The 14175-nt window shown below is 29.5% G+C and overlaps 4 protein-coding genes across 8 annotated transcripts in view; all 4 read left to right on the top strand.

Annotated features, from left to right (window-relative positions):
* The window catches only part of LOC130901936 (very low-density lipoprotein receptor-like), a 70800-nt gene extending 66501 nt beyond the window's left edge, over positions 1-4299 (top strand). For all 5 annotated transcript variants that reach the window (XM_057813655.1, XM_057813646.1, XM_057813663.1 and 2 more), the window contains one exon: positions 1366-4299. In XM_057813655.1, the coding sequence (XP_057669638.1) occupies positions 1366-1410 (45 nt within the window). In that variant the 3' untranslated portion in view covers positions 1411-4299. The remainder of the gene's footprint in view (positions 1-1365) is intronic.
* A 1950-nt stretch (positions 4300-6249) lies between these two features.
* LOC130902031 (DNA-directed RNA polymerase III subunit RPC10) lies at positions 6250-7276 on the top strand. Its single transcript, XM_057813835.1, has 2 exons — positions 6250-6559; positions 7075-7276. Exons 1-2 carry the CDS (start codon positions 6416-6418, stop codon positions 7258-7260), a joined length of 330 nt encoding a protein of 109 aa, XP_057669818.1. The 5' UTR covers positions 6250-6415; the 3' UTR covers positions 7261-7276.
* On the top strand, positions 7266-8006 carry LOC130902022 (threonylcarbamoyl-AMP synthase). The gene has a single exon (XM_057813824.1). It carries the CDS (start codon positions 7266-7268, stop codon positions 8004-8006), a length of 741 nt encoding a protein of 246 aa, XP_057669807.1.
* Positions 8007-8008: 2 nt separating this feature from the next.
* Positions 8009-13551, top strand: LOC130901973 (pleckstrin homology domain-containing family M member 1). Its single transcript, XM_057813708.1, has 6 exons — positions 8009-8335; positions 8899-9741; positions 10797-10957; positions 11306-11474; positions 11582-11764; positions 12760-13551. The coding sequence occupies exons 1-6, from the start codon at positions 8009-8011 to the stop codon at positions 13051-13053; spliced, it is 1977 nt and encodes a 658-aa protein (XP_057669691.1). The 3' UTR covers positions 13054-13551.
* Positions 13552-14175: the final 624 nt, after the last annotated feature.

The raw sequence follows: 14175 nt of genomic DNA, 5'->3' as shown, positions 1-14175 counted from the left end.
GCAAATAACGATTATTATGCTAAAATATATAATAAATGAAAAAAATGTGATGAAGATAAAAACTGCCTATATAGTTGTTTTCAAAGACATTGCAGTTCATGGGGAGGTGGAAACTAAATTCATGTACATAAGACGCATTATAGAGGGTGACGGATGATGTAAGTGTACTATTGAAAAAGACATTCTGCAAGAGAAAAACTTATTCTAACAATTAATAGGTATCTTTTTACTCTCTCGACACTCATAAAACATTGGAAGAAATTTTAGAATTGAATGACTATGACATTTAAGGAATTGTTTATTGTCTGTACTAATGATTTTAAGTATTAGATTATCTGTGTACTCTGATGGTAACCTGTGTTAGGGTTTCCAGTAATATAACTACTGTAAAGACTTGAGATGTTGAATTTTTACTGTAACTGCTAAATGTTAAGAAATATACTCCGGTTTATCAGTAATTAGCTTGATATTGGATTGCAATCATATTTTTGTAATCAATTTATAAAGTAAAGATGTGCCAAATGTTTTAGCGCATTATTGTGAGCTCAATGAAGCTGTTCAAAGAAAAAATGTACCTAGTGATTTTTCATAAAAATGATTCTTTGTTTTTGAAATATACAGAATCCCTTTTTAATTTGCAATGTAGACTATATGTTATGCATATTCTTCCGGTATATTTTATGTAGGTTGTATTTTGATTAGTGGAAAATTATAAATAAAGTTCTATTTACCTTTTCAAAAACGTAGTAATTTCAAGTAAATAGGTTTTTTAACAAATATGAAAAATAATTATGGAGTTCACTTCCTGTGGTGTGCCAAATTGTATGTTATATATATTTATATTGTATTCATATTCATATAATGTATATTCGGTTTATTTGTTGTTGATTTAAAAAAATTGTCTGCATATCCATTTAATAAAATCTTATTTTGTCTCACTTTATATCTTGCCTAACTTTAATTGTTTTTTTTTTCATGCTTCATGACACTCAAACTTGGTGAGTTAATTGGGGTATATTTTTGTAGTAAATTAGATTCGCTTTTTTATATGTACGTAGTACCTAAACGGTAGCTGACGCAATGTATAAATTCATTCTATTGATTAGTAATTCTATTCAAAAGAGAAGTTTCGAATAGCTTTGCGTTGCTCTCCACGGTGTTGCGCTTTGGTTTAAAAAACCTAAAGTGAATAGAAAACTTTTCAATTTGAATGCATCTGTCACAATTTATTTTGAGTTGTCCATAATTACAAGCAGATAATCATACACCATATGCTTATTTTATATTGTAAGCTACAGCAATTATTATACATGTTAAATAAACTGAGTATAATGGGACCTTATTATTAATGCTTTTTTTTTTCAGGCGCAAGAACCCTTAACAAAAATATATCGAACTGATCCGGCTTAAGAATTGTTGGGAAATATTCTTAGTCCAATTTTTTCCTTGTATCTAAAAATCTTACAAGGTATTTTCAAATCTCTAGTTTTATAAGACTGACTCAATGACATAGTTCTTAGAGAATACTCATTGATGTATGCTCACAAGGTTGCCTCTTAAAATTAACTCGTTAAAATCTCTGTTCTATTATTTTCTTCGAAGTTTATTTTGAAAATTAGGAAAAAAAGCAATCTTGTAAAGAATTAGAGTTTTGAAAAGTATTATTATTATAATTTGTATTAAATTCATATTGCCATTAATAGTCCAAATCAAACTTTTCACTTATAAAAACATATGCAATATATAATTATAATAATTATACTTCAACCTAGTGTCTCTTACCAAAGTATAGAATAAACAAAGGGCGTTGCGTACAAGATGTATACTTGAATTATAATATTTGGAACATTATTATTTTATTGAAGTAAATCTTGATAACATTCTAATAATATCATTTATTTCATTTTAGATTCAAAATTAACCCGACTTAATGTACCTTTATTTAATTTGTACGCTTAATTTTTTGCTAGTCTAATTGTTTTTTTATTTTTTAATTTGCCAATTGAGGGTATGAAGCAATAATAGTGATCATGAAGCGTTCAAATTATTAGGGTATACAAATTATTGTATTAACAATGCAGTTTTTATTGCGAAGAAAGGCCTACAATAAAGTTTTTTCTGTCAGCTTATTTATATACTGAAATAGATAACAATTTAAGTGTGTAATTATTAAAACATTGAAAAACTTGAAGATAAAAGAAAATGGGTATCGCCTTAAATAATAAGTTGAATTAGGTCAATTCTTTGTGACAGCGATAAAATTTAACACTTTAATAATAGATGAGAAATTAATTATACCAATCGTTAAGTCTTATAAACTTTTATTTAAAAATGAAAGATCATAGAATATATTACATAGTAGATAGATGACAGAAGTTTCTTGTTGAAATATTTTATTCGACTAGTGAAAGATGAACAACTGTCCTATATGTCATTACCAAAAATAAACTTTATTGAGGACTCTCAGTTTATACTTAATTCGATTTAAATTATTGTTGAAAAGAAAAATGATTTAATATTATTTTTATAGAGGTAGCTCTGCTCTTTTCGGCATAATTTTGTTTGTATCAAAATGAGAAATTCAAAAGAGAAACAAAAAATAATATCTTTTACAAATCAGTGATAATACTTTTCACATAGTATTTGGTGATACACATAATATTTTACCGTTTTCACTTTTTCACTAATGATCTCAACCATTATTCTGTGAAATATAGATGAAAGCTGTGGCCATTGTTGATTCTTGTTATGAAAGTCTTCTTAAATATTCATCATCTGATGGTAGCCATATTTGACACTCTTGTCTTGTTCATCATTAAGCATCCCTAATCACCCTTCGCCAAACCACACCTTCACACGTCACCTTCATGTTTTAATTGCAAAGAATCTACATTACTTTGAAATGATATCTGTGGTATTTGAAAATATATCGAAAAGAATAGTGATCTCAAGTGTGATACAAAAACTAAGAAACAAGTGTTACTTCTTTAATTGTACTTTTCTGGCATCCCATATTGGAACGTATTTTTTTAGCTTTCCTTATTTCCCATTTGTTAAGTTAAGAAATTGGGATTTAGTCAATTTTTGTATGGTTGTACTAGGCAAATATTTGAAACTAATATAAAGACACATTAAGCTGGGTTTACACTATATAGCTAAAGAGTTATGTAACTATATATAGCAGAGCTATATATAGCTCCGCTAGATATAGCTTTGCTATAAGTAAATTTGATTCCATTTCGTGTAGAAGAGCTACTTATAGCTTGTGAGAAACTGGAGTGTTCAGTTCCGAGCCATATACCGAAGAAGAAGGTAGTTCTTGCAGCAGCCGATTCTTTCGCCGCAGCTACTGTGAGATTTTCAACAGAGAAAATATGCTTAAATTTGCTATATAGCCCTGGCTATAAATCAGACTTCTGGTGTCACTTTTTGAACTTTTGCGGAGCTACATAGCTGTGCCACATGTCGCTCTGCTGCTACATAGTGTACTTCTTGCTTTAGAGTCATTTCTGTAAATACATCTGTTATTTTGTTCGAAATTGATATCTAATATTCATCAAACTAAAACTTGATGTTACAATGATAAACTAATATGAAAAATAAAAAAAAATATTTAATAACTCTGTGAATTATTTACTGTGAACTCATTTATATTTGGGCGGATTCCACAAAATAAAGGTTGACATAAGTAGCTCTTTTGGATTTCCATTTTTATAAAATATTCTAGAACAATTTAATCAAACCCACATTTTGATAAGTAATATTTATTTAAACAATAGTTCTTGCATAACTTAGTAAATGCCATTTAATGTGATTTTAGTGTAACTTTTTAGTTTGTTCAGATGTACATATTTTTCATGTATAAATTTTGAAGAAATTGTTTTTACAGATTTCGAAAATGTTATTTATAAATATATTGTAGACAATTTTCCTGTACATTATTATTTTAGAATAAAATCACTACGCATCCCATTATTTTTGTAAAATTAGTGAAAATAAAATCAAAACTCATAAATTTGTATATTTTGTTTGTTATAACCTGTCAAACTTGCAAAATACCTCGTATGTTTTTTAATATATTTTGTATATAAAATTTTATTTATTTATTTTATGTAATTTGTTATATGCATTAGAAGCATTCGGCACTAATCTCATTTAAATTGTATAGTCTATTTATTTAATAAAAAGTTTGGCAGATATTAGAACAAACGCCATATTTAATCGAACTTAATAATATTTATAGCTCTAATACTCTGTGATTCCTTTTTAGTATAATTATATAAATAGGTAATGTTTTTACTAAGTTTTTTAAATTATTTATCATATTTATCCTGGTTATTTTGTTTGTACATTCATTATATTAATATAAGTACAAAAAAATTAGTGACATTTTTTTTTCTTTTCCTCAAACATTCGAAGGTGTAATATTTCTAAAAATTGCAATTTCATATTTTTGAAATCCAAAGTATAATCTATTGCGCATATTGTTTGCACTTCTCAAAACATTCTTTGAAATGTGCATTCGTTGGGTCTATGATAGCTCCTTTACGAGGGTATCGAGAAAAACGTGATGTTATTCTTGCGAAATTTGTGATGAATCTTCTGTAATATCCATTGCATCCTAAGAATGATCTTACTTCTTTCACAGTCTTTGGAATAGGGAAGTTTTTAATGGCCTCTGCTTTACTAGGATTGGGCTTAATGCCTTCAGGAGTCACAATTTGACCAAGGAAAGCGACTGCTTTCATCAGAAATTCAGATTTTTCCAATTGAATTTTCAAATTTGCTTTTCGGAATGTTTCAAAGATTGTAGCAATGTGAATCAAGTGCTCTTGAAGGGACTTAGAGAAAATGACGTCGTCCATATAGACGAAACAATATTTGTGGAGAAAAGGCCGAAGAATGTTAGCCATCAATTTTTTGAGAGTGGAAGTTCCGTTTTTAAGACCAAATGACATTCGTAAAAACTCGTAATAGCCATGGGGTACGAATAAAGCTGTTTTGTCGATTGAATTTGGGTGGACTTCAATTTGATGGAAGCCTTGGGCTAGATCAAGGGTAGTAAAATATGTGGCTTTTCCTAGATTATCTAAAATGTTCTCAATATTGGGAAGATTATACTTATCTTCGACACACGGAATTTTTTCTTGCCAGAAGCAACCTCGGTACAACCCAAACAGGGGCGGAATAAGGAGATAATGAGGGTCGAATAATTTTTTTTGTCGAGTAATTTATTATATAATATATTTATTACAAAGTTTCAAAATTTTATCATTTACTTCTTGGTTCAAATGCTGAGTACGTATTAATGAAGAATCGAATTTATTTGAACCGTTTCATATTTCGTATTTATCTAATTGCTCGACATGTGTAGGTTCTAATGACAAAGGAGATGGAAAATAGATATCGTTAATGTAACCGTTTGTAGCAGTATGAATAGATTCAGGAATTTTAATTTTATTTATTATGGATTCGGGTAGGACAAAAAAAAGAGAAAGGTTACAACCATAGACAATTACAACCTGACGTTTGATCACAGAACATAGTCGATTTTTCAAATTTCACTTTCGCTACAAAACACAAATCAAAAGCGCTTCGAAACATATTGTCCAATCGAGAACGTGTTGAGTTTGTAGCACATAATATGTTACCGAACAATTCCGCTAGGTTTGTACAACGGTTATGTCCGCTAAATGCAAACCTATGATTGAAATTCATATATGTAATACTTCTATATGGACAGTTTCTATAAGTGGAAGACAGAATGATAACGCTTTCTCTATCCTCCGAGGTGCCAGATGGTTTCTGCGCATTATCAAGCATGCGCAACCTGAACGAGGTATCTGGAACGAAAGAGAAAATGATATATTTTTAGCACTTTAATAATGGGACATTCCTTCACATTTAAACTTGAATGTGAATACACCTCATAATTATTTAAAAAGGAACTAGATAAAGTACCTAAGTACCTCTACATTTACTATTAAAGTAATAGTTAATTTCAATAAAAGCAACCAAAATAGCATCTGTTTTGAAAATATATCTGTCATAAACTAACAGGAAATAAAAAAGTCTTGACAGCGAGCACTCAACATGTTCCCGATAGTTTTCGTCACCAATAGGTAGCAGTAGCGCAGAATGCGACTAATAATACCTTCCCCGAGAAACCCTATAAACTATGGTAACATCGAACGTACTCCGTGACTGACAGACTATTGATGTCTACTGACGTATGTCCTGTGTCATAAGGATAAATTACATTATTTTTCAATAATCTCCCTGTTGGTGAAGGGATATGCATGATAACTGCAAATAATGTAGTTAATTATTTTATTTCAAGGTAAAAATTGCAAAAAAATATTAGAGTACATCCGAGATGTATAAAGTGACTCAAATTTTTGGGTGAAGTTAAAATATGGTAGTATTTTGTCCCTTTTGTCATAATTTACTATTTCTTGAAGAAGATGTACAAGGAAAGTTGCAATTCTCATGCAATATTTGTCCAGTCTTTTTCCCCGTTCAGAAGCTACTTTCGTACAGGCATTTTTATAAATTGAAGGTAATTAATCTGTTGTGTGCAGTGTAAAGTATATCCAAATATTTAACCATGTGAGTGAAAATAATGGCTACCAATCAATCATTTGAAAACCATTGATGGAAACGTTCTGTATTGTTTATTGATATGCATAGGTGATGAAAGCTTGTAGTTGATTGAGAAAAGATTTTGTAATTCCTAATTGCACTTTTCTATTACCTTAATTTGAATTATTTCCATTTTCTTCAATAAATGCTTTTGATTTTTGGTATCAATTAATGAATAACGTGTTTTTATAAAAATAAAAATATATTTTGAATTCATTCACAATATTCTCAGATTATCAATCCTGATGTCAAAATTCGATATTCTTCCAAAATTTTCCCTCCTTTTAATAATGTGACTTAATGTGGAGGTGTAGCAGTTTATGTTTGGAAATGCTGTGCTTGTAATTTGGAAAATGTCATATTTTTTATTCTCCACTAAATAACAAAAAAAAACATCAGACAAACTATAATCTAGTTATTTCATGTCTACAGGAAATTGATGAAGTCTTAGGAGGGGAAGAAGCCTGGAAAAACGTTGATTCTACTGAAGAAAGGTGTCCGAAGTGTAGTCATAACAGAGCATATTTTATGCAGTTACAGACAAGATCAGCTGATGAACCGATGACAACATTTTATCATTGTTGTAACCCAGAATGCAAACACACTTGGCGTGATTAAGTTAAATGATACTTCAAAAGACTTTGATTTTAATTTTTAAAGGTAGAACAACAACTATAAAAACCAAAGCTTTATTTTCTATGGCTACACATATTCCGATAACAAATAATTCTGCAGAAGCATTAGGTGTCAAATATTTAAAACATGGTTCAGTTATAGCTGTCCCTACTGATACTGTTTATGGTTTAGCCTGTGATGCTACAAATGAAAAAGCTATTAACAATTTATATAGTATCAAATGTAGAAATGAGAATAAACCTTTAGCTATTTGCTTAAGTGAAGTGAGTGATGTAAAAAACTGGGCATATGCTGATCATCTTCCAGAAAATATTTTGAATTCACTACTTCCAGGACCAATTACAATAATACTTCGGTGTACTAATAATACATTAGATCATTCACTTACCTTGAAAGGAAAAATTGGTATAAGGATACCAAATTGTAACTTTATAAGAAATTTATCTAGGGGCTTGGGTAAACCATTGGCTTTAACAAGTGCGAATTTAAGTAACCAACCTAGTGCTGTAAAAATTTCAGAATTTAGGAATATTTGGGAAAATATACCTGTCATCTTTGATGGTGGTAAATTAAAAAATAATAATAATGCATCTACTGTTGTAGATTTATCAGACTTGGACAGTTTTCATATTGTACGAGAAGGTGTTGCATGTCAAGATATAATTAATACTTTATTGAAATTTAATTTAAAAGATAAATATCCATTGAAGAATAGATTAGTACTTTAAATATGAACAAACTTATAAAAAGTGTTCGATCTGTTACTAATAACAAGGATGATATAATTAAGAAATCAATTATTAACCAACTCTCTAATAGTTGTAAGGAAATACATTATGCTGGAGCAGAAGAGAACAAATCTCCAAAAAGTTCAGAGTACTTAGTTACTGAAGCTGCCAATACCCTTTGCACTACAATTGAAGCTATTTTTTTACACGGTTTAAGAGATACTCTAACTCATAGATTTAAGAAGGTGTTGGCTGATGTAGATGAACAACCGGAACCAAGTTTCTGGGTGCCTCTATTAATTATTTCTCACAGGCAAATCATAGATCAAGTAAGTCATTATATTTAACCTATTTTTTTAAACTATATGAATGATTTTGAAATTTATTTTTCAATCTATTGCAATCTGAAAAGTTTACTCGTCCATAATGATTAATCAAAAATTTTTGATTTGTTAGAACAATTTTTGAAAGGCCGCAAATACACTGCAAACTAAAAATCTAATTTTATAGCAAATATATTCAGGGTAGTTTATGTTTTATTTCTGAAATATATTAAAAAGATAACTTGCTCTGCTAAATCAGTCACTTCTAGTAATTTGGAAATTATTCATATATAAAGGTATGACTAGGCAGTTGAAAAATTATATCTGTAGATATTAGTACCTATAAAAATTTCATTTAAATTTTCTGATCTCTATGATGCAAATTCTTTTGGCAAATGTTAATGGGTTTGGAATGTATTATGAGATATGTACTTAATTTGCTCAGCATGTGACATACATTTTTCCAATACTCTTGATCCATCTCGATTCTTCTATCACTACCAAAAAAATTTCAAAAGTACCTATTAATTGTAAAATAATCAATATTATTAATTCAGTTTCTTTTTTAGATAACAAATTTATCTCAAATTACAACAGAAGTAGGACAATGCCGGGTATGGATCCGTTTAGCTTTAAATGACTGTCTACTGTCTTCTTATTTAATGAGCATACGCCAGGACTCATCATCTCTAAAATCTTACTACAGAGTGAACTCTTTTCTAAGAGACTCAGAACTTTTAGATGTAGCTCAACGACTCATCGAAGGTGTAGAGGCATTTAAAAATTTTACTTTACCTTTCAATTCTAGCCTTCTTAATACTTGGCCTCTACCAAGTTTGGTTTTAGCTGGTATATGGGCTCCTACTTTGAAATCATGCCCTGTGGCACCATGTGATGATGTGGTCCAATCTATAACCATTTCAGAATCTATGAAAAGTCAAGCTAATTTTGAATGTAGCTCGGATACTGTATCAATGTGTTCTGTTAGATCTAACAATTCACAAAATTCGGGATTAAGGCCAATAGTTTTTCTGCCTGAGGATGAAGTACTGAAAATAATTTTAGCAGATGGCGATAAAACAGCCAGTAATTCACAATCATTTGAAGATCTTAAGTCAGATTGTAGCTCTGATCAGGAAAAAAATTATGATGTGGAAAATATTAACAACATCGGAAATTCTCTGGGTAAACGAACTGGTTGGTCTTTTGATGAAAGTCAATTGTCTGAAACCAGTAAAAATGAAAAATCAAATGACAAGGACATTGAACCGATTCAAGATGATCCCAAATCAATGGAAACTAGCTTTACTGATCTTATAAATAGTTACAACCCATTCATAAAAACGCCAGATATTCGTGAGGTATTGATGAAGTTTGAGGACAAAAGAAAAGAAATACCAAAGGGAATCAAGGTAAGTCTTATGCTTCAAATTCAACTATGAAATTATTTTTCATTTGGCTACATCCTGGGTTAACAATGAAGAGGTTTATACTGTATTTGTTCAACATTTACTATTACTCATTATAACATGTTTGATCCTATTTATTCACGTACTGCGGTATGTTGCATATATGAACAAAAAACTAAGTTCGCGAGTTGAACCGCATTGTAATTTTTAAAATTTTCGATGTTTGGAGCCATTATCAAGAGAAGGGTGGGGATAGGGTGGTTATTCATTCATTGGTAAGAAGTGATCCGATACCGTGGTCTCAATCTGCCTACTCCACGCAACGAATCACCCCTTTTCTTGATTGATTCCAAAGCCTCAATCTGCCTACTCCTTTCACCGAAGAAATGAAAAGCAGAAATAAAAAAATCTAAAAGGATTGAAATAGAATCAACCAAGAAAAGGGGTGATTTGTTGGGTGGAGAAGGCAGATTGAGACCACGGAATCAAATCATTTCTTACCAATGAACGAATAACTCTCCTATATCCATCCTTCTCTTGATAATGGTTCCAAAGTGGGAGGCGAAACGTCGAGAATTTCGAAAATTCTTCTTTTTTAGGGACCTAAAATCAATAACATTTAGAAGCATAAAATATCATAAGAAATAAAAAATTGAATTTTTTTTTTAATCGTCACTATAATAAATATACCTGAACAGAAGATAACTTTGATATACCTTACTATTATTATAATAGAATTAATAGTTAGTAGCAACTCCATCAGTACTTTCAACTGCAAATCCAAATAATGTAGAAATAATATTTACTACATTTCTCCAGTTTATGTTATTCTCATGGCTGTGATCATTGGCAATACAATGAATACAATTTCAATAAGTTATTATATATAATTAGCTCTTTTAAACTCATAAAATTTTATCTTTTGTTTTTCCTCCTCGTTATTGTCATTTCCCTGAGGATGTAAATACAAATTTACAAAAGTAACCTATAGAGTACGAACTTATTTGTGGTGAATAGTTTTGGAAAATAAAATAGTGTAAATTTATGTTTTCATTTAGGTTGAATCTGAAAACCCGGCTCTCACACTTTCAAGTCCTGTGAAAAGAGAAATCTGTTTGGCAGCACAAGTAGGAAAAATAGCCAGAGAAAAAGGACTTGATGCACATAATTACAAATGTGCTGATTGTGGAGCACCTTTAGAATTAAATAATAAACCAAAGTAAGTATGATAAAAATAAAAATAATATACTCAAAATTAGTTTTTTAATTAACAGATATCGAATTCACCAATTTTGTGTAAATAAATTATTTATTAATAATGGATAAATAACTTTAGCTAGTGATCCGCATCACTTTTATAGACACTTGATTATTATCTTTGGTTACTTGAGACCTAAACATATTATTATATTAATAATTAATGACAGTATAATAGCGTTTCGAAAGTAACTATTCATTTGTTATTTTTAACAGTGTGATTTTGTCTTTTCTTTGGTAATAAATAATTCATGAGTTAATTTATACAAAGTTATGTGTGAAAACTTAGTGTTTTCTATTTTTGATTTAGAGTGTGTGCCTTCACTGGTGACTATGTATGTGATATGTGTATGAGTACCGAATTAGTCCAAATACCCGCTAGAATTATTCATAATTGGGACTTCAAAGCTTATCCAATTTCTAAAAAAGGAATCAATTATTTAAATGAAGTAAAGGATCATCCTATCATTGATTTCAAGGTAAGATACACAATATTTTCAAATATTTATTTACTATGTCTCTTGAATAAAAATCTTGATTATTCAAATAGCTTTTATAAGTATCTAATTTAATGGTGTGACTGTAGGTATTGAATCCATTTATCTATAGTGTTGTCGAAGAAATGGCAAATTTACAAATTTTAAGGAATCAGTTGAATTTTTTGAGGGCTTATTTATTTACATGTCGAGAACCTGTGATTGAAGAATTGCAGAAACAGATGTGGCCAAGGGAGTATATGTATGAGCATATTCACCAGTATTCGATTTTGGTAAGGTTTTTCTTAGTTTGAATATTTATTAAAGTGCCTGAGAGTCATTTCTCTTAAAGGATTGTTATATATATTCTTTCTTAGAAGATGCTAGTTACTGAATTCTTCCCAAATATTTATAATTCCAATTTTTTAAGTTGTGTTCAATTTTATATTAAAAATTTTTTTTGTGAAATTTTATATACACAGTACAATTGAGATATGCATTGGTGGTTATGCTATGATGCATTTAAAAAATATTACAACATATATGGTAACACTGGTCAGAAATTTCTAAGCATTCTGCAGGACTTTATTAATGTAATTTTGATGTTTCTTGATACATTATAGTGATTGTCCAGAAACTCTTCTGCTAAACACGAACTATAGATACAAGATGTGATTTTACGTCTATCTAATCTAATTAACCTTTATACAACAGCTCCTCCTGAGGTGGCTCCTTCATACAACAGCTCCTCCTGAGGTGACTCCTTTATACAACAGCTCCTCCTGAGGGAGCTAGTGCCATTTGAATACGACTCTGTTTATTCAGTTTAATGAGCATACCTCAAAATTCCGTGCTTGTATGAACATGCAAGTAATACATTTTTCACTATACCCACCCCCGTTTTTTATAACCGTCACAAACATTTGGTTAAATTGCTTGTGTTTCAGTTTTTGTACATTTTTTTAAAGTACCTCGTAATTTTCGAATTCACCTTAAAAATTTCCAAAAAAGTGCTATACAATTTTTTTTTCATATTACATTTTGGACGCTGGTGACGGCAATAAAAAATCACATGTATACAATGTATCAAATTAGAAGTTAGTGGTTGTTTTGAGATTGACTAAACATAGTAGTCTTTAAAGGGCGCTAGCTCTTTAGGAGGTTTTTTTGTATTAGGGTGAATTAGGTTAGATGGCCATAAAATCACATCCAATTTCTGTAGTTCGCATTTGACAGGAAAGTTTGTGGGCACCTTCTATACACATTACACTTATATTATCTTTTATAGGATCTTTCTGATGTCATGAATGGTTTATTGGCACAACAATTGGAAAAAGTGGTGGCTTTTGGTAGAGATCATGTATACAATTGTTGGTTATGTAATCAAAAGGGATTTGTGTGTGAAATTTGTAATAAACCTAAAGCGTTATTTCCATTTGACGTTGAAAATGTATTTCGATGTGATATTTGTAATGCTGTTTATCATAAAAGTTGTTGGAATCCATCAGTTCAATGTAGAAAGTGTAAAAGAAAGATGGATAGAGAAGAATTACCCCTTTTGGATGCTACAGTTATTGAATAGTTAATCATGTATATAATCATTTAATTGTTAATCAATTATTCTTTATACATATATTAAATTGATATTTTTCTATTATAAATAATTATGTGTTTCTAGCTACCAATTTTTTTTGTATTAATATTTTTTTCAAATTTGTTATATACATTCTGTCTACAGAAACATACTGGACAATTTATGACCATTAGAACAAACCAAGACTAAAAACTCAATTAAATTTTATTTGTACCTAAATTACAACGTAACAATTTAAAACGTATTATAGCTAATATAATATGATATATTGTGAATTTTACAGATCCTGGTTGGTGCGTTTTTTGATACTTTCAATACTTGTTTCAAAAAGAAAGAGGGTTTATTATAATTGAACCATACTTGTTCCTGTAGGCAATATGTATGAATTTTATATATAATTATTTTCATGATGGATATAGGATTGTGATTACTTGGATTGGATGTATTGATATATCACACACTTTTTAATAAATGTTATATTTGAGAGTTGTTTTTATGTAAGAATTTTTACCACAGAACCGATATATTCTATATAAAGTTGGGATGTGATTTACTTCTCAAATGTCGAGGGTATAATTTATTCATTTTTAAAGTACCTCAACATAAGACAGCTTCAAGCACGTCGAAATTCACTAAAGGTGTAGGTATTGGAAACTAATAAAATATTTATTAGTACTAAACACTTTGACAACAACCCCTATCTGATATATCTTTAGGGTAATTTGTCTATATCATCCAACTATTACGATTTATTACATTCTAGAATAAATTAATCAATACAATGCACTCAAATTGTATCGGATGCATTTCTATTTATTCAAATCTTTGTTTTAAAAATTAAAGCTGTAAAGTTTTTGGTCATACAACAAATATTTACACATACAATTTGCAACAATATAGCTATTAATAAACAAGTAAGAGTCGTCGCAAATTATAAATTTCAATTTAAAAAGTTTATTTTTAAAAATACTATAAACAAAAAACACGTTACAATTTTACAAATGTTGAATGAATTAATAAAACTCATTAAAAGGTGTTTACAACAATTCCTTTTTATATTGATATAAATGCTGATTAAATATTTATGAAATATAATCTTTTTACCTTTTA

This window comes from Diorhabda carinulata, chromosome 1, assembly GCF_026250575.1.
Source record: "Diorhabda carinulata isolate Delta chromosome 1, icDioCari1.1, whole genome shotgun sequence".
NCBI lineage: Eukaryota > Metazoa > Arthropoda > Insecta > Coleoptera > Chrysomelidae > Diorhabda > Diorhabda carinulata.
The sequence above is the reverse complement of the archived record's forward strand: the minus strand, read 5'-3'. Positions and strand labels throughout refer to the sequence as shown.

Excerpts from the sequence above, each read along its gene's own strand:
- LOC130901973 (XM_057813708.1), top strand. The coding sequence starts at position 8,009 with ATGAACAAACTTATAAAAAGTGTTCGATCTGTTACTAATAACAAGGAT. Across the intron at positions 8,336-8,898 it reads ACAGGCAAATCATAGATCAA|ATAACAAATTTATCTCAAAT; the intron begins GTAAGTCATTAT and ends TTTCTTTTTTAG. Across the intron at positions 11,475-11,581 it reads ATCCTATCATTGATTTCAAG|GTATTGAATCCATTTATCTA; the intron begins GTAAGATACACA and ends GTGTGACTGTAG.
- LOC130902031 (XM_057813835.1), top strand. The coding sequence starts at position 6,416 with ATGGTAGTATTTTGTCCCTTTTGTCATAATTTACTATTTCTTGAAGAA. Across the intron at positions 6,560-7,074 it reads GGCATTTTTATAAATTGAAG|GAAATTGATGAAGTCTTAGG; the intron begins GTAATTAATCTG and ends TCATGTCTACAG.
- LOC130902022 (XM_057813824.1), top strand. The coding sequence starts at position 7,266 with ATGATACTTCAAAAGACTTTGATTTTAATTTTTAAAGGTAGAACAACA.